General features: G+C 36.7%; 1 protein-coding gene across 1 annotated transcript in view; it reads left to right on the plus strand.

The window, feature by feature from the left end:
- The window catches only part of LOC143227488 (uncharacterized), a 457,070-nt gene that overhangs the window by 394,126 nt on the left and 40,056 nt on the right, over positions 1–22,888 (plus strand). The window contains 3 exon segments of the mRNA XM_076458930.1: positions 3–17,599; positions 18,298–21,143; positions 21,145–22,887. Coding sequence (XP_076315045.1) covers positions 3–17,599; positions 18,298–21,143; positions 21,145–22,887 — 22,186 coding nt within the window.

The following is a 22,888-nucleotide window of genomic DNA, read 5'->3' on the forward strand; positions in this document are numbered from 1 at the left end:
ATTTCTAAACCGAAAGAGGAAGAAACGATTGAAAGTGATAAATTATCAAAGGAAACGTTACAAATAAAACCAAAACCGGAAGAAGAAGACAAGGAACAAATAGTCATAGAAAAACGTGTAACTGAAGAAGAGATAGATATAACGACAAGAGCGAAAAAGAAAACACGTAAAGATATTGTGCCAAAACATAAAGAGGAAATATCACTGGAAATTACCCGTGAGGAAAAGAAAGTTGGTGAACGCAAAATGCCAATGTTTATCGAAGAACTCGCTCCAGAAATCATACCTGAAAGCCACCCTCAGAAAAGCAAGGCTAACATGTCTATGGTTCCCCGGAAATCTTTGAATGTCGAAATCATAAAGCCCGAAGAGAGTGAAAAACTTTATACAGTAGCTAAAATAGATACTAAAGAGGCCACCCCTGCCTATCTTACTCAAGAAGCAATGGTTATATCTGAAATATATTCAGATTTAAAAGAAGATGCTTTGAAGAAGTATGTGCAACCGGAAAGCCGCCATGCTAAGTTAACTCTTTCTACACAAGACAGTGTAAGTGTAAGTGAAGTTAAGACAGGTGTACTTGAAGAAAAGCTCGTCAGTACTTCGGAACCGTCACGAAAGGCAAAACAAATTTTACTGCCAACAGAATCTTTGACTGTAGAACAGGCTGACGTTTCTGCAATAACAGCTGACATTCAACCAACAAAACCGATGTCAAAAGATGTCAATGTTTCATTTACTCCTCAAGAATCAGTTTCAGTGGGAGAAGTTCAGCTAAGCTCCAAAGAATCAGAACTTATATCAGAGTCTAAGCCGGAAGGACAAAAACTTACTCCAATTCTGACAACACAAGAAACGTTGCAGGTAACAGAAATTAGTTCAGAAAGTACACCCCAGGAATTAAAACCGCAAGAACGCATAGAAAAAATAGCAAAGGTAGAAGTAGTTCCCCAAGAAGCTATGACAATTGGAGAAACTGAAGAAAAATACAAAGAAGAGGAGCTGAAAATATCCGAATTGAGAACAAAGAAAGCAAAGCCTACTGTAGAATCTACTGAAAGTTTAGAAATATTTGAAGTAGCACCGGAAATGAAAGAGGGTTCTTTTGAATCAACTTTGATGCCAACTCCTAAAACAGCGGAAAAAGTTTACAACGAAGAAATTCCTGTTCAAATACTCGAATTAGCTACTTTTGGTAAAACAAAGCAGTTTATTGAAGAAAAACCACAAACAGAGACAGCAGTTGCAGAAATAACAACAATGAAACATGTGATCGTAGGTGAAATAAAAGCAGCGTTATTAGAAGGTGAGATTAAACCGTTTTCTAAACCACGTGGTATTAAACCTCATGAGAAGATTACTCCTGAAGAGGCTATAATTATTGAAGTTGTAAAGGCTGAAGATAGTGAAAAAGACTTTCGTGCCTTTCCTGTTCCAAGCTCCTTTAAAGCCACATCAGAATTTTCCAAAGAAGAGGCCATTACTGTAACAGAGATTTTAGAAGGTCATACAGAAATAGAGCTTCCATCTTTCATTGGAGCTACAGAGAAAAATGCGCAGACGGTGCTTTCAACGGAAGATGCGCTTATCATCGAGGAACCTCATAGTGAGCTTACAGAAAAAGAAATTGTGGAAGCTGCTAAACCAGAGGAAGTTCAAGCTGCTGCTGTCTATCCTTCAAATATAGCTGTTTCAGTGCTAGAGACTGAATCTAACATTCGAGAAGGAAGTCTTTTACATGAAAAACTAATAGAGGTCTATGCTACAAGAGAATTTGAAAAGGAGGGTAGTTTGGTGGTGTCAGAAGTGACCCCCGAAGACAAAGAGGAAACCTTTGTTGAAAAAGTTCTTCCACTAGGCAGAAAAGCAAGACCAATATGTCAAGAGGAAACACCTGTTGAAGTCTTTGAAACAAAGACCCTTGGAGAAACAAAAGAGATTGTTGTGCAAGAGAAAGATGAGGTATTTGCTAGAATAGGCATGATCACACAAGACTCACTTTCTATTTATGAGACTGATTTTAATGTTGGGGAAGAAAAGTTGAAACCATTTGTTAAGCCAGAAGGAATAAAATCTACTCCAGAGTTGACATCTGAAGAAGCAATAGAAGTATATGAAGTTAAGCCTGCAGACACAGAGAAAGAACTAAAACCGTTAAAATTACCAACTTGTGTGACAGCAAACACCGATTTTACTTCTGAATCAGCTGTTACTGTCACTGAAATAGAAGGTGGTCAGGTCGAGGAAGAGTTTATTCCACAAGCTCTTCCCTCAGGCAGAAAAGCTAACTCTATTTGTTTAACTGAAGAAGCAATTACCATTGAAGAAAGTAGGAGTGAATTTAAAGAAAATGAGTTGAAACTCCCAGAGAAACCAAAAGAAACTCAAGCATCTTTTGTTCATCCAGCCAATTTAGCCATTTCTATTTTAGAGACTGAGACAAACTTAAAAGAAGAAGATATTAAGGAAACCAAACCAAGTCTGCATTCAGCAACACCTAATATTCAGGCAGGTGAAAGCAAGATAATTATAGAAGTATTACCAGAATTAAAGGAAATCAGCTTAGATACTAAGCCTCTTCCATGTTCGAGAACAGCCATAGAAACAGTGAATGAAGAAACATCTATTAATGTACACGAATCACTAATTCTTGGAGAAACAAAGGACATTCTTGAACGATGGCCGAGTAAACAAGAAGCGGGTATTGAATTTACAACTCAGGATCATCTAGATGTGAGTGAAATTACCATTGCTAGCAGAGAAGAAGGTTTGAAACCTTTCCTAACACCATCAGGTGAAACACCAAAAACTGAACTTACTCTTAAAGATGCTCTAGTAATAGAAGAAATAAGCACAGGTGATACAGAAGGTGTCTTTAAACCAACAGAGACTACAAATAAGTTAGAAGCCAATGCTGATTTCATAAGAAAAGAAGCTGTTAGTATTGTGGAGGTACTAGACAATTACAAAGAGGATAATTTTCTGTCTCAGCCTTTGCCTTTAGGAAGAAAAGCAAGACCAGGTTTTCCTATAGAAGAAGCCATTATAATTGAAGAAACAGGTAGCGAAATAAAAGAAAATGATATGAAAGTACCAGATAAGCCTAAAGATGCTCAAGCTCTTCAAGTTCAACCCATCAACTTAGCATTGTCAGTTTTGGAAACTGGAAGTATTGTGACTGAAATAGAATTGGTAGAAACAAAACCTAAACCCAAATCTGCTGTGCCAAAAGTCACTACTGGAGAAAGTGTTGTGATATCTCAAGTAACAACTGAAGATAAAGAAGACGTTTTCCATTCCATTGCTCTTCCACATGCACGACATGCGCAGAAAACAATTAGTGAAAAGGAATCCGTTGAAGTTACTGTTTCTCAACTGATGGGAAAAGAAGAAGATATATTTATGGAAATTCCACAAAAAGATACTGCCAATTTTGAGCTTGTTTCTCAAGAAGTTTTCTCAATCGGAGAAATGACAGCAGCAATAGGAGAGGGTGAGTTGAAACCCTTTATCACACCAAAAGGATTAAAACCTAAAGCTCATGTGACACCTGAAGAAGCTGTGCAGATTGAAGAAGTTGAGGTAGCAGAAAATGAAGACAATTTATTACCTAAAGAGAAGCCTAATGCAATAATTGTAAGGCCTGATTTCTTAAAAGAGGAAGCACTTGCTATTACAGATATTTATTCCGTAGATAAAGAAGAAAAATTTGTTCCTATACCATTACCCGATGAAAAGACAGCCAGTTCTAGTTTATATATTGAAGAAGCTATTATGGTTGAAGAGCATTCAAGTAAAATAAAGGAGATGGATCTTGAGATTCCAGAAATACCACAGAGTCGCTCTGCTGTAACAAGCTATTCACCTCAGCTTGCAAAAACTATAACAGAAACAGAGACCTCAATAAAAGAAGGTATATTAACAACTGAGAAACAAGAACCTGTGTCAGCGAAATCTGATTTTATCTCAGTTGAAGCATTACTTATAGAAGAAACAGAAACTGGTTCTAAAGAAAATGTCATGAAACAGAGAAAAGCGCCAGAAGGTATTAAGCTAGAAGCAGACTTTGTGAAAGGAGAAGCTTTGCAGATAGAAATGAACGAAGCCTCTGTCAAAGAAGATAATTTCGTTGCAGATAAAGTACCTTTAATTTCTGCAAATATTGATTACGAAACTGGACAAGCTGCTGTTCTCGTTAGTGAAGCTAGAAGTGAAACACAAGTTTCTAATCTAGATCTTCCAGAAACACCTTATGAAAAAAGGGCAACAATTGCTGTGTCTCCGCAGATGGCAATTTCAGTAGAAAAAGCTGTTTTAAACATAAAAGAAGGTACTTTTTATGATGAAAAACTAGTTTTACACTCAGCCAAGAAAATTTTTCCAGAAGAAGATGCTTTGAATGTTTATTTAACTAATGTTTTTGGAGGTGAAACTAAGCTTGCACCTGATATACGACCAGATGCTAAATCTGCAGTAGTTGCATATCCAACTAAAGAAGCTATTAGAGTTGAAGAGGTTAACACTGCAGTTACTGAAACAACTTTAGGTCCTGACAAAAAGCCAAGTAAAAATAAAGCAGTTGTTGGTCTGTCAACTCAAGAAGCTTTGGAAATTTGTGAAACCACCTTACGTGATCAAGAAGAGAAATTAAGTACTGAAACAGTACCAAAATCTAAATTAGCAGACACATCTTTGATAGAAGAGCAAGCATTTGAAGTCAATGAAACAAATACAAGTTTGAAAGAAGGTACATTTCTGCCAAAACAAACACCGGAAGGAATTGTACTGCCACAGAATACTGTTTTCAAAGTAGAAGGAGCTGTAGAGGTTTCAGAAGTACAATCCTCGTTGAAGGAAGACACGTTAACACTAACTAGTCTCCCTCGTGGGCGAAATGCCATCTTAAATATCTCTAGTCAAGAGGCTATGGAAGTTACAGAATATGATACAAACCAAAAAGAAGATATTCTTAAAGAACATAAAATGCCCGAAATTACAGTTGCAGAAACAAGTATAGAATCAGAACAAGCTATGATTATATCTGCCACTGAAAGTGAAATGAGAGAAGCATATCTTTCAACAGAGAAGATTCCAAAAGTCAGACATGCAGAAGCATCTTATATGACTAAAGAAGCTTTGGACATTATAGAAATGGAGTTAGCTATCAAAGAAAGTGAAGTAAAGCCCGAAAAACTACCAGTTACTTATCAAGCCTCCTTCTCTGTTCCAGTAGATGAAGCACTTGAAATCATACAAACTGAAACAGCTTCAAAAGAAAAATCGCTCAAAGTTAGCAAGCCAACAAGTATTACTGCTAAAACCACACTTTCTACAGAGAAAGCTATAGAAATTTCTGAAATTGAAGCAGGAGAAACTGGACATCACTTTACACAAGAGGTAAAGCCATTCCAACAAACTGCATTGGAATCATTTTTACCGGGAGAATCACTTACAATACAGGAAGTAATGTTATCTGGAAAAGCAAAGGAAGGTGTAAAACAAGACGAAAGTGTTCAAGTGAAAGCATCTTTAGGTTTTGAAGAACATAAATCTGTTTCCATAAATCAGATGGATTCAGGAGAACTAGAAAGTAAATTACCAGAGTTTGTATCTCCGGTAATGAAAAAAGCAAAACACTCTGTTCCAGAATATGATGCTGTAGAGGTGATACATACGGAGACGCAAGAGCTCGAGAAAATACTTTGTCCAAGTACTATGCCTGAAATGCATACTGCTAACACATATTTCAAAGAAACTGAAGCATTTTTAGTTGAAGAATCTGCACTACACTATCAAACAGCTGACATGAAGCCTTCTGAGCAACCTAAAAGTGAACATCCAGGTTTCTCCCTGGTTTTACAACAGCCATTGGCCATTTCTGAAATTACTCTAGGGAACACTGAAGATGATTTATTTGTAGAAAGCTTGAAAACACCTCACACTGCTGAACAAACTGTTACTGAAATGCAAACAGTTGTAATTAGTGAAACAGAAACAGAAATGCAACCTGAGACATTTAAACCTACAAAACATGACATCCACACTGCTGTACCTTCTGTTTCATCACTTGGAGAAATTGCAACAGTTTCTGAAATCACTACAGCTGAAGAGTTAGACATATTTGTTAAAAAAACAAAACCAGACGAAAAAGACGTAGGTATATCATTTGTGCCGACACAGACAGTTAGCATTTCAGAATTGCATATACATGACAAAGAAGACATGTTGACACCAACAGTTTACCCTGACTCTAAAACAGCACAAAAATATATTGTACCACAAGATGTTCTTGAAGTAACAGAAATCACAAAGACATTTAAAGAGACTGAGTTTCATCCTAAAATTAAACCAGAACTAAAGAAAATACAACCTACGTTGAGAGAAGAAGATTCTATTATAGTGTGTGAGATTGTTGCAGGAGACCAGACTTTTTCATTCGATGAGGTTCCAATTCCTTTGGGTGTAGAAGCTGAAGTGAAGATGCCAGAAAGGCAACCTGTCGTTGTTTGTGAAATATCCTCAAGTACTCAAGAAGAAGAATTAAAACCCGAGCAAATACCAACTCCAAAACATCTATCAACAGTCATTTCAACAGAACAGCCAGTAGAAATCTATGTAATTCAGCCAGAACAAAAAGAGGAAAACTTTCTTCCAGAGATTATTCCTCTTAGTAGAACTGCCAAACAATCACTTCTTTCCTCCGAAGCTGCAGTTTCAGAAATTGTGGTAGCTGAGTCGTCTTTTAAAGAGCTGTCTGAAGAAAAACTTGTTTTTGGAAAAGCTGCTTCTATTATTGGTGAATACCAGCATGCAGCAGTTTTAGAGATTAATCCTGCCCACCAGGAGGGCAAATTTGTCCCTGAAACTCTGCCAGAAGTACACAACACTGATATATCACTTCAAGAAGAGCAAACTGTGGTTATTTCTCAAGTACAGACAGATGACTCTGAGATGGAGCTGAAGCCAGATATTAAACCAATATGTAAAAAAGCTCGAACAATGTTACCATCTGCACAACAGGCTTTAGAGGTAGAAGAAGTAACTATTTCCTCTAAAGAAGGTACTTTAAAAGATGAGAAGGTAGATTTGGAGCACATGGTTAATGTTGAACTTCTTACACATCAAGCTACCTCTATTACTCAGCCAGTAGCAGAACATAAAGAAGGAGAAATAATCCCACAAATAACTCCTATACAACACACAGCACAAGCAAAATTTCCTAGAGAGGAAGGCTTAGTTGTATCAGAAATTGTGCATTCTGAAAAAGAATGCGACTTAGAACATTTCCATAGGCCAGATAGTAGGCTGGCAATGTCTCTTTTTTCAGCAGCAGAAGCACTTTGTGTAGGAGAAGTTACAGCAGAGGCTGTTCCTGAACAGATATCTCCAACAGATGTGAGTAAGTTAGAACAACAAGTTAATTTTCAATTGTTTACTAATCAATCAGTATCTGTTTCAGAAACGGCTGTGGCAATGAAAGAAGAAGATCTTCTCACAAAGGCCAAACCAGTAGAAAAGCAAGCCAAGGTAATTATACCAGAAAGTCAATCGATAATGGTTGAAGAGCTATCGACTGGTGGTATCCCAGCAAATATGAAACCTGATGTCAAACCTGATGAACACAGAGCAGAAACTGAAGTTGTACTACAGCAGTCTGTTGTAGTAGCAGAAACAGAACTGAGTTACAGAGAAACTGAGCTTTCTATAGACACTCCAAAGTTACAAGAGGCAAGCAAAATATTACCTCAAGAGCAAGCTGTATGGGTTGCAGAAGTAGAAGTTGCAACTAAGGAAGAGAATTTGAAATCAGATATCTTACCAAAATGGCATCAAGCAGATATGACACTATCGCCTGAGGAAGCTCTCACAGTATCGGAAGTTACAAGCATAGACAAATCTTCAGAGTTAGCAATAGGTAAGGCACCAATAACAGATGAAGCCAGTATGTCGGTTTCTGTTCAAGAAACATTTGAAGTAACAGAAATTCATATCCCTGAAAGTGAAAGTATTATGCAGCCAGATGATAAACCACATGGAAAGACAGCAAAAACGATTTTACCTCTTGAAAAATACCTTGAAATTTCTGAAGTCACTCCAGCTGCTCATCATGAAGAGCTCAAACCAGATGTAACGCCAGCAAGTAAGACAGCCTTTGTAGATTTTACTTTCCGAGAAAGTCTTTTGGTTTCACAAGTAACATCAGGCTCTTCTGAAGAGTCATTGATTCCTAAGGAGACACCAAAAGAACACTTTGTTTCGACTGATATTTCACAGCAAGAGGCATTGAATGTTTATCTCACAGAAACAGAAGTTAGAGAAGGAATATTCACTCCTGAGCAGTTACCGAAAGAAAGTTCAGCATTAGTTGGAATCGATGCTGAAGAGCATGTCATTATATCACAAGTTACTGCTCCACAAAAAGAAGGTGTATATATACCAACGACAAAGCCACAAAGTATAACAGCGCCATTCACAATGCCAACACAAGAACACATTCTCATATCTGAGATTGATGCAGCTATAACTGAAGGTGAATTCGTTGCACCAATACTTCCAAATGAGAAAAAAGCTGATTTTACTGTCCCTGTGGATGAGCACGTTATAATTTTGTCAACACAAATTGAACAAAAAGAAGAAGAGTTACCAGCTGAAATAAAACCAAAGAAAGGAAGTGCTAATGTATCTGTCCCAACGGAAGACCACGTTGTCATATCAGAAGTATCAGTAGAAGATAAAGAGAGTATTTTCGTCTCGCGTAAACTACCTAAAGGTGCTACTGTAGGAGTTTCAATACCCACAGATGAACATATTTTGGTATCAGAAGTAATATCGGATGTACAAGAAAGTGAGTTTCTTCCAGAAAAACTACCACCTGAAATTCAACCCTTATTTTCTGTGCCAACAAAAGAACATGTTTTCATTGCAGAGATAGAGTCTTCTGACAGAGAGCTCGATCTCAAACCATATGATAAACCAAAGGAGAGGACAGCAGGTCTGTCATTACCTGTAGAAGAACATCTAACAGTATCAGCCGTGGAATATGGAATGAAAGAAGATCAGTGTAAAGCTTCTAAACTACCTGAAGGAGTAGTAGCAGGGTTTTCAGTACCTACAGAAGAACATGTTGTTGTTGCTGAAACTGGATTAAATGAAATGGAAGAAATATTTGAATCTGAAAAGGTTCCAAAAGGGTTAACACCTAAATTTAATGTCCCTTCTCTTGAACATGTGATCATATCATCAGTAGAGGTATCTCAAGAAGAGGGTGAATTAGCGCCAGATAAGAAACCAAAGTTAGCTTCAGTTACTCCTTCATTAGGAACAACAGAACATATTATTGTGTCAGAAGTTAAGCTTGAAACTAAAGAAGAAGATTTCACTGCTACAGTATTACCTAAACAAAGGACAGCTGGAGTAAACCTACCTGTAGAGGAGCATATTGTAGTGGGACAGACAGAAACAGAAGTAAAAGAAGGTGAATTCAAGGAAGAAAAGAGACCAGAAGGGATAACAGTAGGGTTTAGCATTCCTACAGAGGAACATGTGTTGGTTTCAGAAGTAACTACCGATCATAAAGAAGGAAAGCTTGTTTCTGGTAAGCTACCTCACTCTGAAGTAATTGATTACACTTTACCTACTGAAAAACATCTTTTTGTGTCAGAAACTCCATTCCAGTTGAAAGAGGGAGAATTTAAACCCGAACGAGCACCAATCTTAGTGGAAGCCAATATTTCTGTACCCTTAGAAACATCTTTAATAGTATCTCACGAGGAAGCTTCTTTGAAAGAAGGCGAACTCTCACCGTATAAAATGCCACCAGAAATGACTGCAGGCATTTCTTTGTCATCAGTGGAACATGTTCTTATATCTGAACCCTATACAGAGGCTAAAGAGGGAGAATTTGTTCCTGGTAAACTTCCAAACCTTTTTACTGCAGATACATCTGTACCTAGTGAAGACTATGTTGTTGTGTCAGAAATTCAAACAGAACAACGAGAAAGTGAACTTCCTGTTGATAAAAAACCTGTTGAGGTCACAGCTGGTATTTCTGTGCCCACAGAGGAACATGTACTAGTGTCACAAATTGATACCATAACTAAAGAGCAAACTTTCACTCCAGGAAAGCTACCTATTGAGATGAAAGCTGGTGTTACAATCCCATTAGAAGAACATCTTTTGGTTTTTCATACCGAGAGCAGCGTCAAAGAAGAATACATTGGACCTCAAAAATTACCAGCTGAACGTACAGCCCATTATTCTGTTCCAACAGAAGAACATGTTATTGTTTCTAAGGTAGAAACAGAAAGTAAAGAAGGAGAATTTATTCCTGGTCGATTGCCTCTTGAAGTGACAGCCTCATTTAGTGTTCCAACAGAAGAACATGTTGTGGTTTCACAGACAGAAACTGATTTAAAGGAAACAGAATTAATCACAGAAAAAACGCCAAGGCTTGTTAGTGCTGAAATGAGTATACCAACTGAGGAACATGTTGTTGTGTCAGTAACTGAATTAAAGACCAAAGAAGGAGAATTTGTACCAGAAAAACTACCACTTTCATTCACTGCTGGATACTCAATACCTGTAAATGAACATGTAATAGTAGCTCACACTGAAACAGAAACAAAAGAAGACAAACTTATGCCAGAAAAGAAACCTGTTCAAATGTCTTTAGATTACACAATACCTGTTGAACATCATGTTCTTGTGTCTGAAACAGAAACAGGGAGCAAAGAGGACTCATTTGTGCCAGGTAGATTACCTGCAGCAGTAAGTGCTGAATTTTCTGTTCCTGTTGAGGAACATGTTGTTGTGTCACATACTGAAACAGAAAGTAAAGAGGAAGAATTCATTTCTAAGAAATTGCCTCAAGAAGTAACTGCAGGACTAACTATCCCGTGTGAAGAGCATATTCTTATCTTCCAAACAGAAACAGAAACAAAAGAGGGAGAATTTAAACCTGGTAAGTTACCACCTACAGTGGCTGTTGATTATAGTGTACCTGTAGAAGAACATGTTGTTATTTCCCAAACTGATACTGAAACCAAAGAAGAAGAATTTGTCCCAGAAAAATTACCCAGTGATGTGGTTGCTAGGTTTTCAGTACCTACTGAAGAACATGTGCTTATCACTCATACTGAAGCTGAAATAAAAGAGGGAGATTTTGTACCTGGTAAATTACCTCTTGAAATTACAGCTGCTTATTCAGTGCCTACAGAACAACATGTTGTTGTATCACAGACAGAGACAGAAACAAAGGAGGGAGAATTTATTCCAGAAAAACGTGCACACGAAGTTACTGCAGGATTCACTGTGCCTTTTGAAGAACACATTGTTGTTCACCAAACTGAGACAGAAACAAAGGAAGGTGAGTATGTAGCAGGGAGATTACCACCAGAAGCTCGAGCAGGATATACTGTTCCAGTTGAAGAACATGTTGTAGTCTTACAAGCAGAAACAGCATTGAAAGAGAGTGAATTTTTCCCAGAGAAATTTCCAAAAGAAGTATCTGTTGATTATTCTGTGCCTTTGGCAGAACATGTTGTGATTAGTCAAACAGAAACAGAAACTAAGGAAGGAGAATTTGTTCCTGGTAGGCTTCCACCTCAAGTTACTGCTGGTCTTACAGTGCCAGTAGAAGAACATGTAGTAGTGTCAGAGACCAAGACTGAAACAAAAGAGGGAGATCTTCAGCCTATAAAAATACCTCCTCAAGTTACTGCAGATGTTGGAGTTTCGTTTGACGAACATATTGTTATCTCTGAAACTGAAACTGAAAGCAAAGAAGGTGTTTTTGTTCCTGGAAAACTTCCACCAGAAGTCACTGCTGGTTTTAGCATGCCTCTTGAAGAACACTTGATTGTCTTAGCAACTGAATCTGAAGTCAGGGAGGACGAACTTCTTCCTCAGAAACTTCCTCCTGAAGTATCTCCAAACTTTTCTGTTCCAGTTGCCGAGAGTGTGGTTGTTTCTGAAACAGAAACCGAAACGAAAGAAGACGTTTTTGTTCCCGGAAAACTACCCCAAACAGTAACTGCCTCATATTCAGTTCCTCTTGAAGAACATATTGTTATATCTGAAACAAAAACTGAGACAAAAGAAAGTGAGTATAAACCAGAAAGATTTCCTCCACACGCTACCGCTGGATATACAGTACCTGTTGAAGAACATGTAGTTGTATCACATACTGAAACTGAGACTAGAGAAGGAGATTTTGTGCCTTCTAGACTTCCACCACAAGTTACTGCTGGCTATAGTGTACCGGCACAGGATTATGTTGTCATTTCTCAAACAGAAGCAGTAACTAAAGAGGGCGAATTTATTCCAGAAAAAGCTCCACCAGAATATGTACCAAATGTGTCAGTACCTGTGGAAGAGCACCTTGTAATTTCGTTGACTGAATCTGAAACAAAGGAGGGTAAATTTATCCCAGGCAAACTTCCCCCAGAAATTACTGCAGATATGTCAGTACCCTCGGAACAACATGTTATTGTTTCTGAAATAAAATCCATTACAAAAGAAGATGAATTAATTACAGAAAAAATGCCTTCAGAGGTTAAACCGTCATTTACAATGCCTGTTGAAGAGCATATTTTGATATCTCAGACAGAAGTAGAAACTAAAGAAGGAGAGTTTGTACCTGGCAAACTACTGCCAGGAGTGAATGCTAAATTTACTGTTCCTGTTGAAGAACATGTAATCGTGTCTCAAATAGATACTGAGATGAAAGAAGGCGAATTCGTCCAGAAGAAACGTCCAACTGAACTGACAGCTGACATATCTGTTCCACTGGAAGAATATGTTGTCGTTTCACAAACTGAAACAGAAACAAAGGAAGGAGAATTTCATCCAGGAAAACTTCCTACAGAGGCTAATGCAGGAATATCTGTGCCTGTTGAAGAGCATCTTCTTGTGCTACAAACAGAAACTGAGTCTAAGGAAGAGGAGTTTGTTCCTCAGAAATTGCCATCAAAGGCCAGTGCCTCGTACAGTGTACCTGTAGAAGAGCATGTTGTTATTAGTCAGACTGAAACTGAAAGTAAAGAAGGGATATATATACCAGGTAGGTTACCACCGGAAGTAACTGCTGGTGTTAGTGTACCAGTCGAAGAACACGTGATTGTGTATGAAACAAAGGCAGAAACAAAAGAAGGTGAGTTAATTCCTGAAACGATGCCCCAGAAGGTTTCTCCTGGTTATTCTGTACCAGTTGCTGAACATATTGTTATTTCGCAAACAGAACCAGAAGCCAAGGAAGGGGAATTTGTTCCTGGAAGACATCCTACTGGAATTCAAATAGGATTTACTTTCCCTGTAGAACAGCATGTAGTAGTTTCTCAAACTGAAACTGAAACAAAAGAAGGGGAGTTTCGTCCAAAGAAACTACCTATGGAAGTGAGAGCTGATTTTAACGTTCCAGTGGAAGAGCACTTAACAATCTACGAAACAGAAACAGGAAATAAAGAAGACATATTTATTGCTGGGAAAGAGCCCTTGACTTTTAGTGCTGACTTTACTGTTCCCACAGAAGAGCACCTTGTTATTTCAGAAATTGAAACAACCTTTAAGGAAAAGGATATGAAACCTCAGGTTAAACCTCTGGAAGAAACTGCAGGTTATAGTGTGCCTACTGTTAGCCATGTTACTATATCTCAAGTAGAAAGTGAAACCAGAGAAGAAGAATTTGCTTCAGGTAAATCACCAGGAGAGATAAATATTGGATTTACTATACCAACTGAACAACATGTTATTGTGTCTGAAACACTCAGCCAACAGAAAGAAGGAGAGTTTGTTCCTGATAAAAAACTTCCAGAGTTGTGTGCTGAGTTTACAATCCCAACAGAGAAACATCTTGTTGTTTCAGCAGTTGAGTCTCAAAGTAAAGAGGAGAAACTAAGTGTCAAAACTCTACCTTTTCAGGTGAGAGCTGGGTTTGATGTTCTCGTGGAAGAACATGTTGTTGTTTCAGAAACACAAACAGAGGTGAAAGAAACGTTTTTTGATACTGAACAAAAGCCGAAAGAACGATCAATTGCTTTCAGTGTACCTGTTGAAGAGCATATTGTTTTGTCTTCTGTAGAAGCAGGAATAAAAGAAGGTGAATTCATTCCAGAAAAACTACCAGAAGAAATAACAGCTGGTTTTACAGTTCCCACTGAGGAACATGTTCTTGTATCAGAAGTTGAAATAGATACAAAAGAAGGAACATTTACATCTAGACTCTTACCAGATGAAAAAACAGCGTTGTTCACTGTGCCAACTGCAGAACACGTACTTGTATCACAAGTTGAAGTTGATACAAAGGAAGGTACTTTTGTAGCAGGAGAATTACCAAATGAGAGAAAAGTAGATTTTTCAGTTTCTACTGAAGAGCATGTTCTTGTATCAGAAATTGAAATTGATACAAAGGAGGGCATCTTTGCACCAGGAAAATTGCCAGATGAAAAAACAGCAGACTTTTCAGTTCCTACCAAAGACCATGTAGTTGTTTCACAAGTTCAATCAGATCTGAAGGCAGAAGATTTCAAAACTGAAAGAAAACCCTTACAAGTTACTGCTGACTTCTCACTTTCGTCAGAACAACACATTATTATTGAACAGGTAGAAACAGATACCAAAGAAGGGGAATTTGCTCCAAGAACTTTACCTCAGACAGTTACTGCTCCATTCAGTGTCCCTGTTGAAGAGCATCTCGTAGTTTCAGAAATTTCTGGTGAATTAAAAGAAGGAGAATTTGCTCCAGAAACTAAGCCTTCTGGAGTAACAGCAAAGTATCTTATTCCAGGGAAAGATCATGTTTTAATATCAGAAGTTGAAGCAAATATCAAAGAAGACATATTTTTACCAGGGGCTCTTCCTGGAGAAAAAACAGCTAGGTTTTCTTTCGATACTGAAGAGCATGTAACTATATCACAAGTGGATTATGAATACAAGGAAGGGGAGTTTGCACCAGACAAATTGCCAGGTGTTATGCAAGCTCCATTTACACTTCCAACGGAAGAACATGTTATTGTGTCTGAAATAGATGTGCAGCAACAGGAAAGACAACTTGAAACAGAAAAACCTAAAGAGAGATCTGCTGGGTTCAGTATACCAACAGAAGATCACGTAGTTATATCTGAGGTGGAAACTGATGTTAAAGAAGGTGAATTCGTATCAGGACGTCTACCAATGGAGGTAACAGCTGGATTTTCAGTGCCCACTGAAACACATATTGTTATTTCAGAAGTAGAAACAGATATAAAGGAAGGAGATTTTGGTCCTGGACGATTACCTGACGAGCAACATGCTCCTTATACTATACCAACAGAAGAACATGTTATAATCTTTGAAACGAAGTCGGAAATTAAAGAGGGTGAATTTGTTTATGAGAAAAAAGTTACAGAATCTAAAGCTTCATTAAATGTTTTAGCTACAGAACCTGTTCAGGTATTAGAGATTACAAGCGAATTTGAGTCAGCAAAACTACCAGAGACTGTGAAACCAAAGGAAGGTAAAGCAACTACTGTATTAACGGTTGAAGAACCCATTTCCATAGAGGAGGTAACTTCAGAAAATAAGGTAGAAGATTTCACAAGCAAAAGACCACTTGAAAGCAAAGCACATAAAATTTTACCTAAGCAAACATCGTTAGAAATAATAGCTGTTGAACCTGAAGTTAAGACTGAAGAATTGCAGTTTAAAATGCCAGAAGTTACCAAAGCAGGTATGACAATCACAGAAAAAGAACCCATTACTGTTTCAGAAGTAAGTGCTGATTTCAAAGTCAAGAAATTAGAGGAAGTTACTAAACCTATTGAAGAACACGTGGGCTTTGCTTGGGATGAAGAATATTCGGTTGTAATATCAGAAATTCAAGAAGACAATGTAGCTAAGGAATTTACTGTAGAAAGTTGGCCAGAAAATTTTGCTCATGTGATCATTAGTGAGGAGTTTCCAAGTTCATTTACTGAAAAACCAATAGAAGTTTTACTGGAAGAACAAAGACCAGAAGACGAAGGTGTAAGCCTTTTAGACACTGAGGTAAGTCAGAAGGTTACTGAGGCATCAACAAGTATGATTATTAAACAAAAGACTGTTAGGTCTCACACAGAAGTCAGAGATGGTTCCAAAGTCATACAATACACTGAAGTCCACGAAGTTTTCAGTACTGGTGACTTTCCTGAAGAGGAATTTTCTCGTCCTATTATCCAGGAAATTACTGATGAAGAAATGATCCCTGAGGAAGTTCCGAAAACACCAATAATAGAAGAATATGAAGAGGTACCAAAGAAGCCACAGGAAGAAATCCCCACTACTCTAGAGGTTAAAGAAATCACAGAGGAACCAGTAAAGGAGGAAGAACATGCAGAAATTAAAGTCAGTTTAAAACCAAAAAAGAAATTAAAAAAAGAAGAACCTATAGAATTTGTAGAAAAAGTACAGCCTGAAGAAGAGACAAAGATATCTATAAAGCAACGCAAAAAACCCGAAGAGAAACCCGAGGAAGTAATTTTGGTTTTAGATAAGATAGAAAAAGAAAAGGATAAGGAAGTCATTTCAGAGGAAGAAATAACCCTCAAGCTAGATGAAGAAAAACCACTGGAAAAAGAAGAAGTTAAAGTGACTTTGAAGCCGAAGAAAAAGTCAAAGGACGAGAAACCAAAGAAAGAACTTCCAGAAGAAGTTCAGCTACAAGAAGAGACAGAAATAACAGTTAAGCCGCTTAAAAAATCGAAACCAGATAAGACGCTTGAAGATATTGAACAAATTTCTATTGTTTTGGAGAAACCAGAAAAACCAAAAGATGACGTTTCACAAGTAGAAGTATCTTTCAAAATGCCCGAGGAAGAAGTTTCAAAAAAGCCTGAAAAAGTAGAAGAAAAGCCAGTTGAAAAGGAAGAAGAGGTTCAATTAATTCTGAAACCTAAGAAAAAACCAAAAGAAGAAAAAGAACAACAATTGCTTCCGCAAGAGATTCAACAAGATGAAGAAACAGAAATAAGTGTAAAAGCGTTTGAAAAGCCTAAGCCAAAAAAGAAACCCGAAGAAACTCAAAAAATCGATGTTGTTTTCGAGAAACCAGAAAAACCAAAGGATGTAGAAGATATCTCACAAATAGACGTCACATTTAAAGTGCCTGATAAAGAAATTCCAAAAGAAAAGCCTGAAGAAGAAGTAGTTGAAAAAGAAGAAGAGATTAAAGTAATTTTAAAGCCCAAGAAAAAGCCAGAGGATGAAAAAGAAAAAGAGAAAGTTCCGGAAGAAATTCACATGGAAGAAGAAACAAAATTTATCTTAAAGACGTTAAAAGAAGTAAAACCTAAAGAAATTGAGAAACTTGATATTGTTCTGGCAAAGCCAGAAAAACCAAAAGATGAGAAAGACACTTCGCAGGCAGAAATAACTCTTAAATTTCCTGAAAAAGAAATTTCAAAAGATAAACCTGAAGATATTGAAGAAATAACAACTGTTGAAGACGCTGAACAAGATTTTAAAGTAACCATAAAGCCGAAAAAGAAACCAAGAGAGGTGAAAGAGGATTTGGAGAAAACTGAGGTTTCTTTAACTTTTCCTGAAAAATTACCAGAGAAAGCTCCAGAAGAAATTTCTGTTACCAAGGGTGAGTTACTTTACAAATTATATAACTGTTTATATAACCAACTAAAATATATATTGTGAGAGTAAAGTTGAATCATAAATTAAAAAATAATATAATCAAAGTAGTCATAAAAACCCGTTTCAATCAGCCTATTTGAAATTATGTAACATAACAAAGTGAATCTTCGAACATTGCTTACTCTTTAGACATAATTTTAGTATACTTTGCTCCGTTAGAGTTATTATACAGATTTTTATTTATGGGTAAAACGTTATACAACTGTGTGATTTTTATCGATGTTTATTAACTATTTCTTTTACCTTTTTTTGCAGTGGGTAAATCTAACAACAGTAATCTGTTACAAGTTACTGTTCATCAATCAGCTATCACTGACACCTCAACGCTTTTTTCTGGAAGATTTTTTGTTTGTTTGTTTGTAAATGGTATGGCTTTGCTAATTTTCCTATTAAACCAATCACTACTAAAATTTTCCCTATATCCTCATGCTCTTTCTAATGTAGAACTTTTAGATCCTTGTATTTGGTATAAAAAGGTATTTTATTTTGCGTGGTCTGTGCATAAAGAAAGGTAAGATAAAACTTTTTTTATGCAGTTTGCATGATATATTTTTCTTTACGTACATTATTTTATTATTTATAAAAATAATTAATTTTTATGTACGAATAAATGAGACCATTTATTTTTCATAATCCTGATAGACACAGCTATTACCTTAAAGAAACCTGAGAAACCAGAAAAAGATGATGAAATAAAGCCTGTTGAATTAACAATTGTAGAAGAAAAACCTAAACAGTTAGTAGAAGACGATGTTACAAAACCTAAAGAAGCAGAAAAAGAAGAAGAGAAGAAACCAAAAAAGAAAAAAGTTCCAAAAGTTAAGGAAGAGGTACCAGAAGAAGTTGTTGAAACAAAAATGAAGCTGCCCAAAAAGAAAGAACTTGAGGAAGTAGAGGAAGTTACCAAGATCATATTACAGGAAAAACCAGAGGAAAAAGCTGATAAAATAGAACCTGTTGAATTAACAATTGTAGAAGAGAAACCCAAACAGCTTGTAGAGGACGAAGTTACAAAACCTAAAGAAACAGAAAAAGAACCTGAAAGAGTAGAAAAACAAGAAGAAAAGAAACCAAAAAAGAAGAAAGTTCCAAAAGTTAAAGAAGAGGCACCAGAAGAAGTTGTTGAAACAAAAATGAAGCTGCCCAAAAAGAAAGAACTTGAGGAAGTAGAGGAAGTTACCAAAATCATATTACCGGAAAAGCCAGAAGAAAAAGCTGATAAAATAGAACCTGTTGAATTTACAATTGTAGAAGAGAAACCCAAACAGCTTGTAGAGGACGAAGTTACAAAACCTAAAGAAGCAGAAAAAGAACCTGAAAGTGTAGAAAAACAAGAAGAAAAGAAACCAAAAAAGAAGAAAGTTCCAAAAGTTAAAGAAGAGGCACCAGAAGAAGTTGTTGAAACAAAAATGAAGCTGCCCAAAAAGAAAGAACTTGAGGAAGTAGAGGAAGTTACCAAGATCATATTACCGGAAAAACCAGAGGAAAAAGCTGATAAAATAGAACCTGTTGAATTAACAATTGTAGAAGAGAAACCCAAACAGCTTGTAGAGGACGAAGTTACAAAACCTAAAGAAGCAGAAAAAGAACCTGAAAGAGTAGAAAAACAAGAAGAAAAGAAACCAAAAAAGAAGAAAGTTTCAAAAGTTAAAGAAGAGGCACCAGAAGAAGTTGTTGAAACAAAAATTAAGCTGCCCAAAAAGAAAGAACTTGAGGAAGTAGAGGAAGTTACCAAGATCATATTACCGGAAAAACCAGAGGAAAAAGCTGATAAAATAGAACCTGTTGAATTAACAATAGTAGAAGAGAAACCCAAACAGCTTGTAGAGGACGAAGTTACAAAACCTAAAGAAGCAGAAAAAGAACCTGAAAGAGTAGAAAAACAAGAAGAAAAGAAACCAAAAAAGAAGAAAGTTCCAAAAGTTAAAGAAGAGGCACCAGAAGAAGTTGTTGAAACACAAATAAAGCTGCCCAAAAAGAAAGAACTTGAGGAAGTAGAGGAAGTTACCAAGATCATATTACCGGAAAAACCAAAAGAAGAAAAGGATGAAAAAGTTGAGGACGTTGTCCAGTTAAAAATCCCAGAAAAAGAAAAAGATGAGAAACCAGAGGTAGCCCAGTTGGTTTTACCACAAAGAAAAGAGGAAAAACCTGAAGAAATTGTTGAAGTTACTACAATAGCAGTTCGAAAGAAAAAAGAAGAGAAAATTGAACCATCTGAAGAATTATTTGAAGTTCCTTTGGAGAAACCAAAACCTGAAGAGACAACCGTAGATGAAACTTTTGTAATCAAAGCTCCGGAGGAGAAAAAAGAGCCATTAGTTACATCTCCTGTAGAAGAAACATTTGAAGTTACTCTAAAAGAAAAGCCTACTTCAGAAGAAATAACAGATATCAAATTGCCGAAGAAAGAAGAAAAATATGTTGAAGAAGAAGCTGAAGTCACAGTTAAGAAATTCATAGATATTGAAGCTCCAGAAGAGAAACCAGTAGAAAAACCAGAAGAAATCACGGAGACAAAAGTGATAAAAAAGAAAAAGAAACCGAAAAAGCCTATTGAATTGCCTGAAGAAATCAAGATACCCAAAAAGCCAGAAGAGGAAAAGCCGGAGATAGAAGAATCATTCAAAGTTCCGTTAAAAGTTAAGAAACCTGAAGAAGAAATAATTGAAGCTGCTGAAGTTGAATTATCAAAGAAACAGGAAAAAATAGAAGACACCATTGTGGCCCAAGAAACATTTAAACTTTCATTACAAGAAAGACCAAAACCAACTGCACCTGTCACTGAAGAAGCAGCTGAAACAATACTTCTGGAAGAAATGAAGCCTTTAGAAACAAAGGAAAAAGTGAGAGAGACAGTTATAGAGGTAAAGAAAGAAGAGCCAGAAGAAGAAATTGAAGAAGTGGTAAGACTAAGAAAGAAGCCTGTCAAGGATATACAAGAAGTATCAGAAGAATTAAAAATTCACAAAGACGAACCTAAGGAAGCTGAGTATCAGATAACAGAGGAATCCGCTGAATTTGCAGTTAAAAAACCTAAAAAGAAACCTAAACCAAAACCTGGAAGAGTAGTAGAAGAAACTGCTGAAATCAAACTTCCTGAAGAAGAAACTCCCACAGTTCCAGCTGAGGAAAAGTTTGATGTTACTCTTCCGACTAAACCCACTCCAGAGAAACCTGTTATAGAGGAAGTTGCTGAAGATGTCATCAAATTACCAGAAGAGAAAGAAGAAGAATACAAAGTCACTGAAGAAGAAGCAGAAGTAACAGTAAAAAAAGTGGTTAAGATTGAAGGCCCAGAAGAAATTGAAGAAAAACCAAAAGAGGAAGAAACTGAAGAAATAGTGAAAATTAAACGAAAGAAGGATATTAAAAAGGAAGTTACTGAGGAAGCTAAAGTCGTGCTAAAGAAAGAAGAAGAGAAGAAGTACGAGGTAACAGAGGAATCCGCTGAATTTGCAGTTAAGAAACCTAAAAGAAACCTAAACAAAACCTGAAAAAGTAGTAGAAGAAACTGCTGAAATCAAACTTCCTGAAGAAGAAACTCCCACAGTTCCAGCTGAGGAAAAGTTTGATGTTACTCTTCCGACTAAACCCACTCCAGAGAAACCTGTTATAGAGGAAGTTGCTGAAGATGTCATCAAATTACCAGAAGAGAAAGAAGAAGAATACAAAGTCACTGAAGAAGAAGCAGAAGTAACTGTGAAAAAAGTGGTTGAGATTGAAGGCCCAGAAGAAATTGAAGAAAAACCAAAAGAGGAAGAAACTGAAGAAATAGTGAAAATTAAACGAAAGAAGGATATTAAAAAGGAAGTTACTGAGGAAGCTAAAGTCGTGCTAAAGAAAGAAGAAGAGAAGAAGTACGAGGTAACAGAGGAATCCGCTGAATTTGCAGTTAAGAAACCTAAAAAGAAACCTAAACCAAAACCTGAAAAAGTAGTAGAAGAAACTGCTGAAATCAAACTTCCTGAAGAAGAAACTCCCACAGTTCCAGCTGAGGAAAAGTTTGATGTTACTCTTCCGACTAAACCCACTCCAGAGAAACCTGTTATAGAGGAAGTTGCTGAAGATGTCATCAAATTACCAGAAGAGAAAGAAGAAGAATACAAAGTTACTGAAGAAGAAGCAGAAGTAACAGTAAAAAAAGTGGTTGAGATTGAAGGCCCAGAAGAAATTGTAGAAAAACCAAAAGAGGAAGAAACTGAAGAAATTGTGAAGATTAAACGAAAGAAGGATATTAAAAAGGAAGTTACTGAAGAAGCTAAGGTCGTGCTAAAGAAAGAAGAAGAGAAGAAGTACGAGGTAACAGAGGAATCCGCTGAATTTGCAATTAAGAAACCTAAAAAGAAACCTAAACCAAAACCTGAAAAAGTAGTAGAAGAAACTGCTGAAATCAAACTTCCTGAAGAAGAAACTCCCACAGTTCCAGTTGAGGAAAAGTTTGATGTTACTCTTCCTTCTAAGCCTACGCCAGAGAAACCTGTTATAGAGGAAGTTGCTGAAGATGTCATCAAATTACCAAAAGAGAAAGAAGAAGAATACAAAGTTACTGAAGAAGAAGCAGAAGTAACAGTAAAAAAAGTGGTTGAGATTGAAGGCCCTGAAGAAATTGTAGAAAAACCAAAAGAGGAAGAAACCGAAGAAGTTGTGAAGATTAAACGAAAGAAGGATATTAAAAAGGAAGTTACTGAAGAAGCTAAGGTCGTGCTAAAGAAAGAAGAAGAGAAGAAGTACGAGGTAACAGAGGAATCCGCTGAATTTGCAATTAAGAAACCTAAAAAGAAACCTAAACCAAAACCTGAAAAAGTAGTAGAAGAAACTGCTGAAATCAAACTTCCTGAAGAAGAAACTCCCACAGTTCCAGCTGAGGAAAAGTTTGATGTTACTCTTCCTTCTAAGCCTACTCCAGAGAAACCTGTTATAGAGGAAGTTGCTGAAGATGTCATCAAATTACCAGAAGAGAAAGAAGAAGAATACAAAGTCACTGAAGAAGAAGCAGAAGTAACAGTAAAAAAAGTGGTTGAGATTGAAGGCCCTGAAGAAATTGTAGAAAAACCAAAAGAGGAAGAAACCGAAGAAGTTGTGAAGATTAAACGAAAGAAGGATATTAAAAAGGAAGTTACTGAAGAAGCTAAGGTCGTGCTAAAGAAAGAAGAAGAGAAGAAGTACGAGGTAACAGAGGAATCCGCTGAATTTGCAATTAAGAAACCTAAAAGAAACCTAAACCAAAACC

This window comes from Tachypleus tridentatus, chromosome 9 (genome assembly GCF_004210375.1).
Source record: "Tachypleus tridentatus isolate NWPU-2018 chromosome 9, ASM421037v1, whole genome shotgun sequence".
In the NCBI taxonomy this organism is placed as follows: Eukaryota; Metazoa; Arthropoda; class Merostomata; order Xiphosura; family Limulidae; genus Tachypleus; species Tachypleus tridentatus.